Raw genomic sequence first — 15,664 nt, forward strand, 5'->3', positions numbered from 1 at the left:
GAACCTCTCCTGGCTTCTGGGGATTTCTAAGTGGTTTTGTTGGTGAACCTCTCCTGTTTTTTTTTATTTGTAAGTGATTTTGTTGGTGAACCTCTCCTGGCTTCTGGGGATTTCGAAGTGGATTTGTCGGTGAACCTCTCCTGGTTATTTTGATTTGTAAGTGATTTTGTTGGTGAACCCCTCCTGGTTTCTGTGGATTTGTAATTGGTTTTGTTGGTGAACCTCTCCTGATTTCTGGGGATTTGTAAGTGGTTTTGTTGGTGAACCTGTCCTGGTTGCTGGGGATTTGTAAGTGGTTTTGTTGGTGAACCTCTCCTGGTTTATAGGGATTTGTAGGTGGTTTTGTTGGTGCACCTGTCCTGGTTTCTGGGGATTTGTAAGTGATTTTGTTGGTGAACCTCTCCTGGTTTCTAGGGATTTGTAAGTGGTTTTGTTGGTGAACCTGTCCTGGTTTCTGGGGATTTGTAAGTGGTTTTGTTGGTGACCCCCCTCATGGTTTCTGGGGATTTGTAAGTGGTTTTGTTGATGAATCCCTCCTGGATTCTGGGGATTTGAAAGTGGTTTTGTTGGTGTGCCATTGATGAGGATTGTATATGGTAACAGAAATGACTTCTTTGGCCCTGCGAGCAGTGCTGCTGGTATTCCGGTAATGTTGGATTACGGATGGCAAACCATGCCTTCTTCTTGGTGGGGATGTGGTTCTATATTGGTAATGTGGGATTTGTTATGATAGTGCTTATAGTGTCCTAGTAGAAGTAACCTGCTGGTCGTGTTGTCCTTTCGTCCTTGCAAGGCTTGCTGCTGACCATACAGTGTCTTCTGCTGGTGTTGCTGGTGGTGGCTTTTCGGCTCCATGGCTGTTTATTTGTGGGGATGAGAACTGTGCACATGTTAAATGCATGGACTTTGCTAGAGGGGATAATGGTTTATAGGCGGTGGAGGGATCTACGCAAGGTGCACATGGAATCACAAAAAGTACAAACATACTGTAACTAATGGGGTTTCTATGACTTATGGCAACCGTACTATTACCCCGTCCCTTTTTGGTTTTCCGAAAACATGTAGGCATTTGGGATACTTGTGTCACTTAATGGGCCAAAAACTATTTTTATTAATTGGGCATGAATTCAAAGAGCCAATTACAAACAGCCGAGATGTGTTTCATGCTATTCAGTGATCACCGGGTCACTCAACACGTGGCAAGGTTTGTCAAACAATATCCGCACCCCATTCCGGTTGTTGGAAGAGCTGGTGAGAATCCACTGTGTGATGCCCGCTTTTTCCAGCCACCCATGGCCCTTGTGGGGAGGGAACGTCTCCCCTGTCCCTCAAAGAGATTCCATTCCCTTTCCTCACTCCCTCCCTCCCCACTTCCCGGCTGGACTGGAGCTTTGTGCTCTGATCCCAGCATCCCTTTTCCCATGGCGGCGGCCATCTTTAAAGAAAATCATTTCAGGAGATTGAGCCCGGGCAATACCGCAGAGACAATCTCCTGAATAACAAAGTAAACTATTTTCACCCCCCCCCCCCCCCGGCAAACTCTGGGGTGCGAATAGCTATCATCCCCTCATCTTGGGTGCGTACATGGCCAGTAATGGCCCACAGCCCTCATAGAGACTGGCAGGCGGTTACCAGCTATTTACGCCACCCAACTCGCGGGTGATTGCTATATTAAAGCTCCAAGTAGCAATACCACTTGAAGGTGCCAAATAATGTAATTAATAAATATTTGCCTTTTTTACTTGCTAGTTATTTTTTATTACTGGTCATTGATAGTGCGCAGTGTCCTCCATCAAAGGGGAAATCAGTGCAAAAGAAAGGTAACTTGGCACAGGAATCAACACGCAGTATGCCTGCTGAAAAACATGCAGCTGCTCACATGTTATGCAGATATACAATACAGACTGAACAAAATATGGCAGTATTGCCACTGTCACAACACGCCCATGATGTATTTCTCCAAGTTTTGCCTGTAAGAACACAGCTGTGAGCGCCTCACCCAAACAAGTCGCATTTGTCCCTGTAAAGACTAAACTGTGAAGGTTGCCCCAAAATGTGCCACTATGAAGACATAACTGTCATGGCTTTCCCCTAAAAGGCCAGCATTCGCCACTTTAAGGACACACCGGTGATGGCTTTTCCGAAATATTACCAGCATTTGTCCCTATGAGGAGACTGTGATGGCTTTGTCCCAGAACGCCAACATTTGCACCTGTAAGAACACACCTTTGAGGGTTTTGCACCAGAATGCTAGCATTTTCCCCATTAAGGACACACCTGTGATGGGTTTTCCCCAAAATACCAGCAGTGGTCCCTGTAAAAACACACCTGTAATGACTTTGCCTCCATATTCCAGCATTTGCACCAGTACAGATACAACGTTGGTGGCTTCGTCCAAACATGCCAGCATTTACCCCTGTTTAAAGCATAACTTAAATTATGCATAGACAAGACATAGTAGAAAGACTTCTGTTCACCACGGTGAACTGTATTCTTTTTACTATGTCTATGCTCTTTGTAATAGAGTGCAACCCTAACTTGCACACACTTGTCAGGGTTCAGGGGTATTTAATGGGCATGTTGCATTTATGTTAAGTACTTGTCAAATTACAGTGCATTCCGAGATGTTGACATCACCACCTAAAAATGTGCTTGAATGTTGCAAAGAGTACAATGACCATATACCCATTAACTACCTTAGAAGCCTGACTACTGTTTGCAAGGCTAGGAGCTTCATATTCTTACATGAAGCATGGACATAGTAAAAATACCTTCCTTCACAAGTGAATGGAAGCTTTTCTTCTATTTCCACAGTTGACACCTCACCTCCATCTACTCGATACTATTTACTTGCCTGTACATGCATATCGATGGCACACAGCAGCTCCTGCATCCCTCTCCGCAGCTGGTACACCGCTTCCCTCCTCAAAACTGGGATTCATCTGCCCATGGGCTTCAATGGGAGCTGGGGTTCTCCCATTGAATCCAATGCTTGGGAGGTTTTCAGTGTGAGTGTGAGCACAACATAAGGAACAGCTTTGCCCTTGGTGCCTAAGGCCATGTGGTGAACTGGTTCTCTTCACTGCATCTAAAAGAGTAGCGAGCAGTGGGGCGGTTTCCAAGCAGACGTCAGACGTATCCCACTGTCCCCTCCCCACTGACAACAGCCCCTGTCACATACTTTCACTACAGCCACAGCTGCAGTCCCCTCCCTTGTGCCCACACATTAATGGTTTGACCCTGTTGTGCCTGGGGCTCTGTGGGCAAGTGAGGGCACAGTCTGCAGCTGAGCCCTACTAGATGGGCAGTCTGGTGTGTGATGCCAATGTTATAATACAGCAGTTTAAAGTTGCTGACTAAAGGGAGCCATTCTGTCCCTTTAAACATAAAATAGGGCCCAATTGTAAGGAAGAGGGGCACTAAAATAGGGCTTCTCCTGAGATGTCACTCCACCTGTCTTGTTACTCAGCTCAGTGTGATAGGCTATCACACCACCTACAGATTGGGCAAGGTGGAAATACTAGCACACCACCTGCATTCAGACAGTGTGGTAAAGTTATCACACCTCCTGCAGCTCAGCCAAACTGGTAGGGTAGCATACACTCTACAGCTCAGCCAGTGTGATAGGCTATCACACCACCTACAGATTGGGCAAGGTGGAAATACTAGCACACCACCTGCATTCAGACAGTGTGGTAAAGTTATCACACCTCCTGCAGCTCAGCCAAACTGGTAGGGTAGCATACACTCTCCAGCTCAGCCAGGGTGATAGGGTAGCATACACTCTACAGCTCAGCCAGGGTGGTAGGGTAGCATACACTCTACAGCTCAGCCAGGGTGGTAGGGTAGCATACACTCTACAGCTCAGCCAGGGTGGTAGGGTAGCATACACTCTACAGCTCAGCCAGGGTGGTAGGCTGTCACGTCACCCCTACCTATGGCAGGGTGCATGGCTAGCAAAGCACCACCAGCTCAGCCAGCGAGATTAGTTAGCACACCACCTCAAGCTAGGCCATGGTGGTGCCAAGCACACCACTTGTGGCACAGAGAGTAGGCTAGTACAACACCTGAAGCTCAGCCATGGTGATAGGCTTGTGCAAAGCCTTCAAGACCATATGGGGTGGTCGTCCACTACACCACTTGCAGCTCAGCCAGAGTGGTTGGTTAGCTCGCCACATGCTGCCCAGCCCAGATAGAAAAGCAGGCATGCTGCCTTCAGTTTAGCCTGGGTGGGCAGTCAGTCCTGCAGCTTAGCCCGGTAAGGTGGGCTGATGCATTTCCTGCCCCTCTGTGAGCGGGTGAGAAGGCACACTGCCTGCTGTTCAGCCTAGATGTGTGGGAGGGCATGTTATCTTGAGCACCCTCCAAATGAGTGGATGTGGAGCTATGCCGCCTCCATCGTAACTCAGACGGCTGGGCGTGCAGGCTGCATTCAGCTCATTACACACATACTGCCATACTGCCTGCACCTCAGCTTAGTTTGGCAGATAGGTGTAATACCTGATGCTAGTGGGAAGGTATGTTTACTACATCTCAGCAAGGGCTGATGTGCAAGTGTGCTGTCTGCAGCTCAGCAAGGAGGCTTGATACACCAAGCACTCCTTTCTAGCTCAGGCCTAGCAGCTGTCCCATTCCACCCATTACATAAAAAAATATATCAGCTGCAAAATCACCAAACTGCTCAACTGAGCTAATTTGCTTTCATCACATGTCTGATCTTTTAGTTATGGTGCAAAGGTCTGCGGAGTAAGTGAATCGATGGAGCACCCCACCACTTAGCATGTCATTGCCATTAGCAATCAGATGTAAGTGATCACGCATTCCTAATATATTCCCTAGAAATAAATGGTAAGATATGTTGCATAAAATCTTCTCAGGATTTACTCCATAGTAGGTCATGTGAGAGTCCTTGTGCTGAACGTATAGGGGGCTCATCCGGGATAAATGTCTGACTGTGACATTATTCATCCGCTCTCTTTTTCTCCTCTCCCTTGTCTCCCTTTAAACCCTTGTCTCTTCTCTGATATTCTTGAAACTCCCATCCTTTGAACTTTGAAATCTCTCCCTTCCTGTGCATCTCTTTTCTCAGAAACACGCGGGTGCACTCACTATCGCCTTTGTAACATTCCCTTCAATCTCATTTCTCCTTCTCTCTTTCCCATAGGAAGAGAAGTCATGCCTGGACATTCTCCCTGAAGAGCGCAGTGATAAAATCCAGCTTGCCCGGCTAATACTGGACCTAAAGCAGGTGGGTTTCCATGTTCTTACTACTTCTTCTGGGCATAGTCCAGTGGTTCTCATCTAATGTCCTGTGGTCTTTAACTGCCATTAACATCTCAGTTCCTGGTGCACAAAGATCATTACTGGCCATGTGCCAACTGCAGCAACCGCAAATTGCACTTGTGCCCAAACTGTTGGCGCTCTGTGAGTGACATAGAATCCCACATGAGCAGCAAGTAGTTTGAATCTATTGGAAACTGCAGCAGAAGCAGTATATGATTATTCACAAACAATAAGCCAATTCCAAGGAGCAAATGCCTGGCAGGGAATTTGCATAATGGAAGGAGAAGAAGGAATATTGTTATTAAATGTAAGAAAAGCACAGTTTAGTGCAAAGATCTACTCACTCTTGTGCACATATTCAAACAATGCATTTTGGAAGCACAACTTAATTTGCACTCGGAAAAAGGCTTTTTGATTTGCGCTTGCCTTTGAATTAAACCTGGGAAAGAAAGGAGATATAGCACTGTGTAAATGAGGGTAAAGCTGGAGACCAAGAGGAGTATGAGTGTAGAAAACTGGCTGAAAATGCTCAGACTGAGAGGTCCTACCATTGCTTATGTGTAATTAAATTCAAATTCTATATAGAAATGAGTGAGCACTTTGAATTTATGCACAGTGCACAGAGGCACAGTGAACATCCACGCCATGCCAAGAGACTCCTGCTTTGGGGTTTCCCAGAAGCCCTGCTATCCTTCAGGGACAGATCTGCACTTCACATTCAGGGGCAGATGGATACAAGTCTTGTGTTTTGTGCTCCTTCCCTTGTCCTATGTCATAAATGGTGACCTTCATCCAATTCTGACTTGTAGCCATCAACACCTTGAATTCTGGAACTCAGGCCTATCTCTATAATGGAAAAAGATAAACTGCATGTCCCAGCATGCAGTTCCATCCACTTCATTGGAGTACCAGAGTCGTAAGTAAGAATTTGGGGCACCAGATTGGAAGCCTTGATGTTCACAAATGGTCTGCGATGAACTGGGAGATATTTGGAGGCCAAGAATTGTACTTGGAAAATAAGGGCAACGTTGAAGACCAAACCCGGTCTTTTTTGCCACAAGTAGATATAGAAATGCCCAATGCCATTAGTTGCATCTGGTGTCTAAAAGAGACACAGAGCTGTCATCCTGGGTACCATTTATCTATTAGAATCCAATGTTAGAACTGGTTCCATTCAAGTAAACCAGGAATTCTAGCAGACAGGAAGCAGAGAGTCCCAGAATTCCACCCATTTCCTGTGCATGAACCACCGGAACATGGTGAACCTGCAGGATGCTTGTCTTTCCACCTTCTCTGTGAGAATCTGAGGTCAGAACATGGTGAACATGCAGGACACGTGCCTCTCCACCTTCCCTGCGAGAACCTGAGGTCAGAACATTGTGAACCTGCAGGACGCTTGCCTCTCCACCTTCTCTGTGAGAACCTGAGGTCAGAACATGGTGAACCTGCAGGACGCTTGCCTCTCCACCTTCTCTGCGAGAACCTGAGGTCAGAACATGGTGAACCTGCAGGATGCTTGCCTGCCTCTCCACCTTCTCTGTGAGAACCTGAGGCCATAACATGGTGCACCTGCAGGACGCTTGCCTCTCCACCTTCTCTGGGAGAACCTGCGGTCAGAACATGGTGAACCTGCAGGACGTGTGCCTCTCCACCTTCTCTGCGAGAACCTGAGGTCAGAACACAGTGAACCTGCAGGACGCGTGCCTCTCCAACTTCTCTGTGAGAACCTGAGGTCAGAACATGGTAAACCTGCAGAGCGCTTGCCTGCCTCTCCACCTTCTCTGTGAGAACCTGAGGTCAGAACATGGTGAACGTCCAGCACGCGTGCCTCTCCACATTCTCTGTGAGAACCTGAGGTCAGAACATGGTGAACCTGCAGGACGCTTGCCTCTCCACCTTCTCTGTGAGAACCTGAGGTCAGAACATGGTGAACCTGCAGGACGCTTGCCTCTCCACCTTCTCTGTGAGAACCTGAGGTCAGAACATGGTGAACATGCAGGACACGTGCCTCTCCACCTTCCCTGCGAGAACCTGAGGTCAGAACATTGTGAACCTGCAGGACGCTTGCCTCTCCACCTTCTCTGTGAGAACCTGAGGTCAGAACATGGTGAACCTGCAGGACGCTTGCCTCTCCACCTTCTCTGCGAGAACCTGAGGTCAGAACATGGTGAACCTGCAGGATGCTTGCCTGCCTCTCCACCTTCTCTGTGAGAACCTGAGGCCATAACATGGTGCACCTGCAGGACGCTTGCCTCTCCACCTTCTCTGGGAGAACCTGCGGTCAGAACATGGTGAACCTGCAGGACGTGTGCCTCTCCACCTTCTCTGCGAGAACCTGAGGTCAGAACACAGTGAACCTGCAGGACGCGTGCCTCTCCAACTTCTCTGTGAGAACCTGAGGTCAGAACATGGTAAACCTGCAGAGCGCTTGCCTGCCTCTCCACCTTCTCTGTGAGAACCTGAGGTCAGAACATGGTGAACGTCCAGCACGCGTGCCTCTCCACATTCTCTGTGAGAACCTGAGGTCAGAACATGGTGAACCTGCAGGACGCTTGCCTCTCCACCTTCTCTGTGAGAACCTGAGGTCAGAACATGGTGAACCTGCAGGACGCTTGCCTCTCCACCTTCTCTGTGAGAATCTGAGGTCAGAACATGGTGAACTTGCAAGACGCTTGCCTCTCCACCTTCTCGGCGAGAACCTGAGGCTAGAAGATAGTGAACCTGCAGGACGCTTGCCTCTCCACTGCGAGAACCTGAGGTCAGAACATGGTGAACCTGCAGGACACGTGCCTCTCAACCGTCTCTGCGAGAACCTGAGGTCAGAACATGGTGAACCTGCAGGACGCTTGCCTCTCCACCTTCTCTGCGAGAACCTGAGGTCAGAACATGGTGAACCTGCAGGACGCGTGCCTCTCCACCTTCTCTGGCAGAACCTGAGGTCAGCACATGGTGAACCTGCAGGACGCGTGCCTCTCCACCTTCTCTGCGAGAACCTGAGGTCAGAACATGGTGAACCTGTAGGAAGCTTGCTTCTCCACCTTCTCTGTGAGAATCTGCGGTCAGAACATAGTGAACCTGCAGGACGCTTGCCTCTCCGCCTTCTCTGCGAGAACCTGCGGTCAGAACATGGTGAACCTGCAGGATGTGTGCCTCTCCACCTTCTCTGTGAGAACCTGAGGTCAGTACATGGTGAACCTGCGGGACGCTTGCCTCTCCACCTTCTCTGCGAAAACCTATGGCCAGAACATGGTGAACCTGCGGGACGCGTTCCTCTCCACCTTCTCTACGAGAACCTGAGCTCAGAACATGGTGAACCTGCAGGACGCTTGCCGGCCTCTCCATCTTCTCTGTGAGAACCTGAGGCCAGAACATGGTGAACCTGCAGGACGCTTGTCTCTCCACCTTCTCTGCGAAAGCCTGCTGTCAGAACATGGTGAACCTGCAGGACGTGTGCCTCTCCACCTTCTCTGCGAGAACCTGAGGTCAGAACATGGTTAACCTGCAGGACGCGTGCCTCTCCACATTCTCTGTGAGAACCTGAGGTCAGAACATGGTGAACCTGCAGGACGCTTGCCTGCCTCTCCACCTTCTCTGTGAGAACCTGAGGTCAGAATATGGTGAACCTGCAGGACGCTTGCCTCTCCACCTTCTCTGTGAGAACCTGAGGTCAGAACATGGTGAACCTGCAAGACGCTTGCCTCTCCACCTTCTATGTGAGAACCTGAGGCTAGAACATGGTGAACCTGCAGGACGCTTGCCTCTCCACTGCGAGAACCTGAGGTCAGAACATGGTGAACCTGCAGGACATGTGCCTCTCAACCGTCTCTGCGAGAACCTGAGGTCAGAACATGGTGAACCTGCAGGACGCTTGCCTCTCCACCTTCTCTGTGGGAACCTGCCGTCAGAACATGGTGAACCTGCAGGACGCTTGCCTCTCCACCTTCTCTGCGAGAACCTGAGGTCAGAACATGGTGAACCTGCAGGACGCTTGCCTCTCCACCTTCTCTGTGAGAACCTGCGGTCAGAACATGGTGAACCTGCAGGATGCTTTCCTCTCCGCCTTCTCTGCGAGAACCTGCGGTCAGAACATGGTGAACCTGCAGGACGTGTACCTCTCCACCTTCTCTGCGAGAACCTATGGTCAGAACATGGTGAACCTGCGGGATGTGTTCCTCTCCACGTTCTCCGAGAACCTGAGCCCAGAACATGGAGAACTTGCTGGACGCTTGGCTCTCCACCTCCTCTGTGAGAACCTGAGGTCAGAACATGGTGAACCTGCAGGACGCTTGCCTCTCCACCTTCTTTGAGAGAACCTGAGGTCAGAACATGGTGAACCTGCAGGACGCTTGCCTCTCCACCTTCTCTGCGAGAACCTGAGGTCAGAATATGGTGAACCTGCAGGACGCTTGCATCGCCACCTTCTCTCCGAGAACCTGAGGTCAGAACATGGTGAACCTGCAGGACGCTTGCCTGCCTCTCCACCTTCTCTGCGAGAACCTGAGGTCAGAACATGGTGAACCTGCAGGACGCTTGCCTGCCTCTCCACCTTCGCTGCGAGAACCTGAGGTCAGAACATGGTGAACCTGCAGGACAAGGTACTCCTTCGGTGCAGGCATTTCAATCATTTGGTCAAACGCTACATTAGCACCTACTGTAAGCGCAGCCACGGCTAACCCCGCTCCATAGTTTCACAAGCCCCTGTGTTCCTGCTAGAGTTCAGATAAAATGCCTTTTTTTAGAAGACTGCATCATTCACCAACTAATGTGATATTTGCGTCATCTGTCTGGCCCTGACAGTTCTAGCTGCCATGTTCATTGGTGCCACACAATTGATGCTGTTGCCCCATAATTACACCTCTACTAAGGAAACCAAAAGTGAATCTGGAGATCTAGGAAAATTATGCACTATGAATGGTTTATGTTACAATGTCTCCCCAGGAGCAGCAGCGGTTCCGGAACCTGCAGGAGGAGGTCAACGGTCTGGCACAGAAACTGGAGAAGCAGGGGAGGAACGAGAGCAAGAGCATTTCAGCGCGGCGCAAGCACATCAACAAACTGTAAGCGTGCTGGGGCAGTGACGTGCTGAGAGAACAGGGTGTCAGGCAGGTGGTGTAGTGTACAGTCGCTACAAGCCGTGTGCAGTACCCTCCACGCAATTCACAAGAAAGGCCTGAATTTCCCCCAAGACACACTCACAAGCTACCACCGCACCAGAAGCCTCAGACCAGGCACTGCACACCTCCTGGTAGTCCCTCCTTTCAAGTTCTCTAGATTAGGAGGTGTCTGTCTCTCTGTCCTCACACCCACATGCTGGAATCCCTCCTCCTCCTGCTCTGCTTCATAGAGGATCACCTGGCCTTTAGGAAAGCCCTCAAAACCTGGCTGTTCCCTCCCACTTCCTGATCCCCTCGTCTCCCTGCGCCCATTCCCTGCCACTCGAACACAGGTTTCATCCTGCAGTCCCTCACCCACTGGACACTCCTCCCACCTCTCCCTTTGTCAGCTACTAGCCTCCTCTTTCCTTTCAACCACTTTGATCTCCCACCCAACCCCCCATGTGGGAAGCCAAACACACATGGAGGACTCATGTAGTCGCTCGAGTAACTTGCACCTGGAAAGAATCCTAACAGTGGGCCAGGTGTTGCATTCATAGGGGCTTGGAGGGTGGACAATGCATCGCACTTGAAATGTACCTTAGAAAATGACTCTGATCATCCTGGAGGGGGTCATTGAGGCCCCTCAGAGCCATTGCTCATGGTTGCCATTGCATATAACTCTAAAGCACATGAGGGTCGGCCATGTCGCCGCATGTAATCATGAAATGGGGAATTTGTTTTGCACCAGAAGGAACTAGGGATGGCAGTCTCTCTGAGAACCTCTCGGAGGGTATTATGCATTCATCGAGCACTTAGATAGTCTGTGAAATACAGCTCTGCTCCTCGAACATAGATACATGGAGGGGATTCTACTTTCAAAAGCACTGCATCAGCACAAAAATTCAACACTGCTACACACTTTCCCCTTTATAACATTAGCATTTCCTAGACTGTAGCATCCCTTTTCTAGTTTAATGAAAGCTTAAGAAAACTTTCTAAATAGAAAAGTGGCAGTCTTTTAGGAAATGCTTGCAGTTCCACTGGTACACGTTTCTATCTAAACGATAGATTTAAGCAGCTTTTGTTTCTGGAAAGTACGACATTTCCTCTCCGATATGTCCACCCACTTCAGGATGGTGGTGCTGGAAACTGCAGGGGAGAAGTTCAGCTTTCCACACTACATTTAGCGTGAGCTCAGAATCGGGCCCGCAGCGTACAGTGAAAGAGTGCTCCACTAGACATCAGTGTATACCAAGGGCCAGGGGAGGTTTTGGGCCGGTACAAGACGGAGCTGCGCTCCCGTAGAAACTGTCTTGCCGGAGCGCCGTTCCATGTAGACATGAGGCCCAATTCAGTGCACAACCAAGAGAACGAAGCATTTGCAAAACATTGAAATGTATAACCAATTTGAGCAGTATGCCGTGTGTCGGCATTGGCTGTTTCGGAGTGGCACCTTTGGTGCATTTCCCATTCAGGTGTGCACTGTTGGACAAAGCCAGCAGGGCGCAGAGAGCTCTCCGCACCGGGATAGCACTGCCGAGAACATTATCCCTGATTATCCCTGCGCAGAGATATAACCACGATCAGTATGTTACTGTTTGCTTAAATAGATTGTCATCCTCAGGACTAATTACAGTTCCATGTACTGAGCGTGTGGTGTATGGGTTAAATATACTGTCATCCAAAGCATTGCACCTATTAGTGTTTAGTAAACAGTTACACCCCGGCGAGGATAGGTCTTTGTGCCAGGATATTACTGTTTGCAGTGCTATCCTGGTGCGGATCGCTCCCTGCGCCCAGGGCATGCCTGAATCGGAGCTGCGGCGAAGGCACCTCGCTGAAACGGCCGCTGCCAAAACGGCTGCACCGGAATTTCCCAGAATAGCTCGTAAAATGACTGTTACAGCGAAATAACTTATTTACTATGACGTTCCAAGATCCAAAATACTGCAGGAATGTAGGTCTGGCTGTAAATTACATCATTCAGTGCCAGAAGAACTGTATCCTAGTGGTTAGGAGCCGATTGGGTTCCACCCCATTTCCAGCCCTATATTTGCCCATAACCTTAGAGTGTGTCAAAGAATGTGTAAATTCATCAGTTCAAAGGCCACAATCCGCGCTCTTCCCTGAGCTCAGGCCTTGGAATCAGTGGCCACACTTTCTGCCAGAAGATTAGCAATCATGCCAGGCTCAGAGATCGATAGGAGTGGCGATGACAGGGAAGTGTGGGGCCCATGAAGAGGTAGCCTAGGCCTGAGCACTATTCCTGCAATGCATGGAACCTTGTACCACCCAGGGCTCTTTCTCTCTCTCTTGTAAGGTGGCTGAAAGTGCAGGGGACCCTGACGGAGCATCACGGCGCCCTGCAGCTCGCGCTGGAGGCGGCTGCCTTCTACCAGCAGGCGGACGTCATCTTGCGGGCAATGGAAGCCAAGGTAGGTCTGAGACAGGCTCTCAAGGTACAGAGGTTTAAAGGGCAGAGGTGGGCTTCAACATTCTCCTTAATAGGGACAGACTCATATTTGATCATAAAACAAATGGATAACGTTGTCTATATGCTCTCTTAGAAAGTGCGATAAAAACACCATATAACTTGAAATTAAGGGAATACCTCTTGTGTTCCCATTGCCCCCACTATGTGCCCCACAGCATGTCACCGGTGTATTGTAATTGGTTATTTATGACGTGTTTAATACCCAGAGGTTTGTAAGCGTGGACCCAGGGAACGAACCTGTGTTGCTCTGCATCGTCTTGCTTCCAAGGCGAGCGTGTTGCCCCTGAGCTATCCTCCCGATATTCAGATGTCATCCACACATACCTGACTATGGCACATGTATGGGGTTTCAACACAGCCCTCAATCTAGCCCTGTACAGTACATCACTCCCTCTCCTCCCAACCCTGGGTCCTGGGTTACAGTGGTACACCCCTCTGCCGCAGAGGGGAGAGCATGTCGACCACACTACTGTCTGTCTATTCCAGTCGATGGCCTGTATCATCATGTGACGACCTGCGATGAGATGAGGCGTGGGGGCCTGTAGGCCAAGCCCTCAGGCATCAGGGCGCTAGTTACTGTAATTGCAAAGTGTGAGCCCACTCAAGTGGTGCTTGAAAAGTAAAAGTTAAGGTAAATGCATAGACCAACACAGCCATGCCTGATGGTGGGGCTATATGGGCTCGGGGGCTGCACGACTAAGTAGTGTGTATTTTTGTGTTTTCTGCAGAGGGGCGATGTCTGTAACACGGGGGCTCAGGTGGAGCCGGAGGGGCACGTGGACCGGGACGTGAGGGATATCGCCAGTCAGATCATGGTAAGCGGGGGCAGGGGGGCTCAGCTATGGTCCAACACTGCGTCTTTACCCAAGGAGGGTGCTGGAGGGGTGTCAGGGTTGGCTCAGGGTTGAAGAGAGGATAATGTTCAAAGCTATGACACTTGTTCATAAGTGCCTCTTCGGGAAAGCCCCCAGCTATCTCAAGAATAGCCTGGTAATATACACCCCGCAGAGACAGTTACGTTCCAAAGGTAAGAGCCTACTCATAGTTCCCAAATACAAGCTCAAGACAGGTATGGGTAGATCTTTTGTAGTACTAGCAGCTCAGCAGTGGAATAGACTTCCGCTGGTACTCAGATTGGAAGGAACATTTTAGAAAACTCCTGAAGACTCACCTGTTCAGGTAACTCTGGTTTCTCCTCAGCTACAATTTTGAGCTACGAGCACAGATACAGGAGGTGCGATAGTTTTGTGGTTGTCTGTTAAAGCGCCCTGATGCCTGCGGGCTGCCGGCACTATATAAGCTGACATACATACATACACCGTATTGGTGATGGCGACATCGGAGGTGGCGCCGGAGGAATAAGATTAACCTGAGCCGCGGCCTTGGAGGGTAACAAGGAAAAGGGCGTAAGCACACGAAAAAGAGCCGAGGCCTGGAAAAATGGAAGGGGGAGGGTGCCTGCAGTCGGATTTCTCTAGCGTGTCTGACTGAAATGTTCCTTCTATTTGGCTAATTGTTTTACTGTCCGTCCTGTCTCTGCACTTCTATGCCTTTGGGCATTGTCCCAGCGCGTTACAAATAAATAAATGAATAAATAAATAAATAAAAGGAGAAGGCGGTCAGTAAAGGGCTTGCCCCTCTCAAAGTATGTCAATGTGACCTGCCTCTGCTGATCCCGAGGGCAGAGAAATAATGTAAGCAAAGTGTGACTTGCAGGACTGACAATCCTGCACTAGAGCTGAGTGGTCTATATATAGAATAAACCAGCGGCCTTTTACGCCACAAGGAATAGGCCAGCCATGGACATTTGTTGTTACTTTAACCCCTTAAATGCCAAGCCTTTTTGCATAGACTTGCATAATAGCCTGGCACTTTTTTTTTTTTTTCTTTTTTTTATTGTTTTGGTAGTAAATTTACTTTACAACTTTACAAAAAATTTGATCATCATAAAAGTACATTTAAAACCTATTATATACATGGAAATCATACAATCATTTTGCTCACCTCACCAAAATTCATTTCCTCTAAAAAGACCTTAAGGCAAAACTCTTCAAATAAGCACATACGCTGTAGGCGCAACCATAAGACACCTACAATATGCTGTAGGCGCAACCATAAGTCACTTACAATACATTATAACAAAATCCCCTCCACCTAAATACTCCCAAAAAAATAATAACGCAAACGAAAAAAGGAAGAAAAGAAAAAAAAAACACAACAAGCTATCAATCAAAATGAACAGAAAACTCAGCAAAACAGAGGAAAATACAGCACTTTTATGCCGCAGGCACCGTTAGTAATGCAGGGTTCACAGAAAAGGAAGAGGGCGTTGTATGATATGTGAGGTGGCCAAGTGCCAAGGTTATCGGCTTTTAAAAATGTAACAGAACTTGCACATTGTTAAAAAGGTCCTATATCATAAGACAAGGCGTCCCAAATAGTGCTGCAGTTGAACAGGTGAGAAGGAGACGTGAGGCCCTGGACACATGGCTGTGTGTGAAAGCCCACACTTACGGCGCCCTCCTCACCATAGTTGCCGGCTTGACCACAGTGTCGTGAAAGAGCCATTCACGGGCGGGTCCTTGCACTAGTCCCTCCTTTATGGCACCCAAGTGGTCATCACTTTAATGATCGGAGGTCTCCAGCTCGGGAGGTACCCCCCAGAAGCCACCCTATGCCCAAGCAACCTGCAGTCTTTGTGACGGCACCGGTAATACCTGAGCGGACCCTGCCATATCTGCTAATACATGGGGGCACAGTCCTGTGGTGGCACAGTCACCATGAAGTGCCA

At 49.1% G+C, this 15,664-nt stretch overlaps 1 protein-coding gene across 2 annotated transcripts in view; it reads left to right on the top strand.

The window, feature by feature from the left end:
• Nucleotides 1-15,664, top strand: part of LOC138468335 (uncharacterized) — a 419,279-nt gene that overhangs the window by 94,532 nt on the left and 309,083 nt on the right. For both annotated transcript variants that reach the window (XM_069608850.1, XM_069608851.1), the window contains exons 6-9: nucleotides 5,165-5,248; nucleotides 10,222-10,340; nucleotides 12,700-12,814; nucleotides 13,602-13,688. In XM_069608850.1, coding sequence (XP_069464951.1) covers nucleotides 5,165-5,248; nucleotides 10,222-10,340; nucleotides 12,700-12,814; nucleotides 13,602-13,688 — 405 coding nt within the window. The remainder of the gene's footprint in view (nucleotides 1-5,164; nucleotides 5,249-10,221; nucleotides 10,341-12,699; nucleotides 12,815-13,601; nucleotides 13,689-15,664) is intronic.

Source organism: Ambystoma mexicanum, chromosome 4q (genome assembly GCF_040938575.1).
Source record: "Ambystoma mexicanum isolate Mex_15411 chromosome 4q, UKY_AmexF1_1, whole genome shotgun sequence".
Taxonomy (NCBI): Eukaryota; Metazoa; Chordata; class Amphibia; order Caudata; family Ambystomatidae; genus Ambystoma; species Ambystoma mexicanum.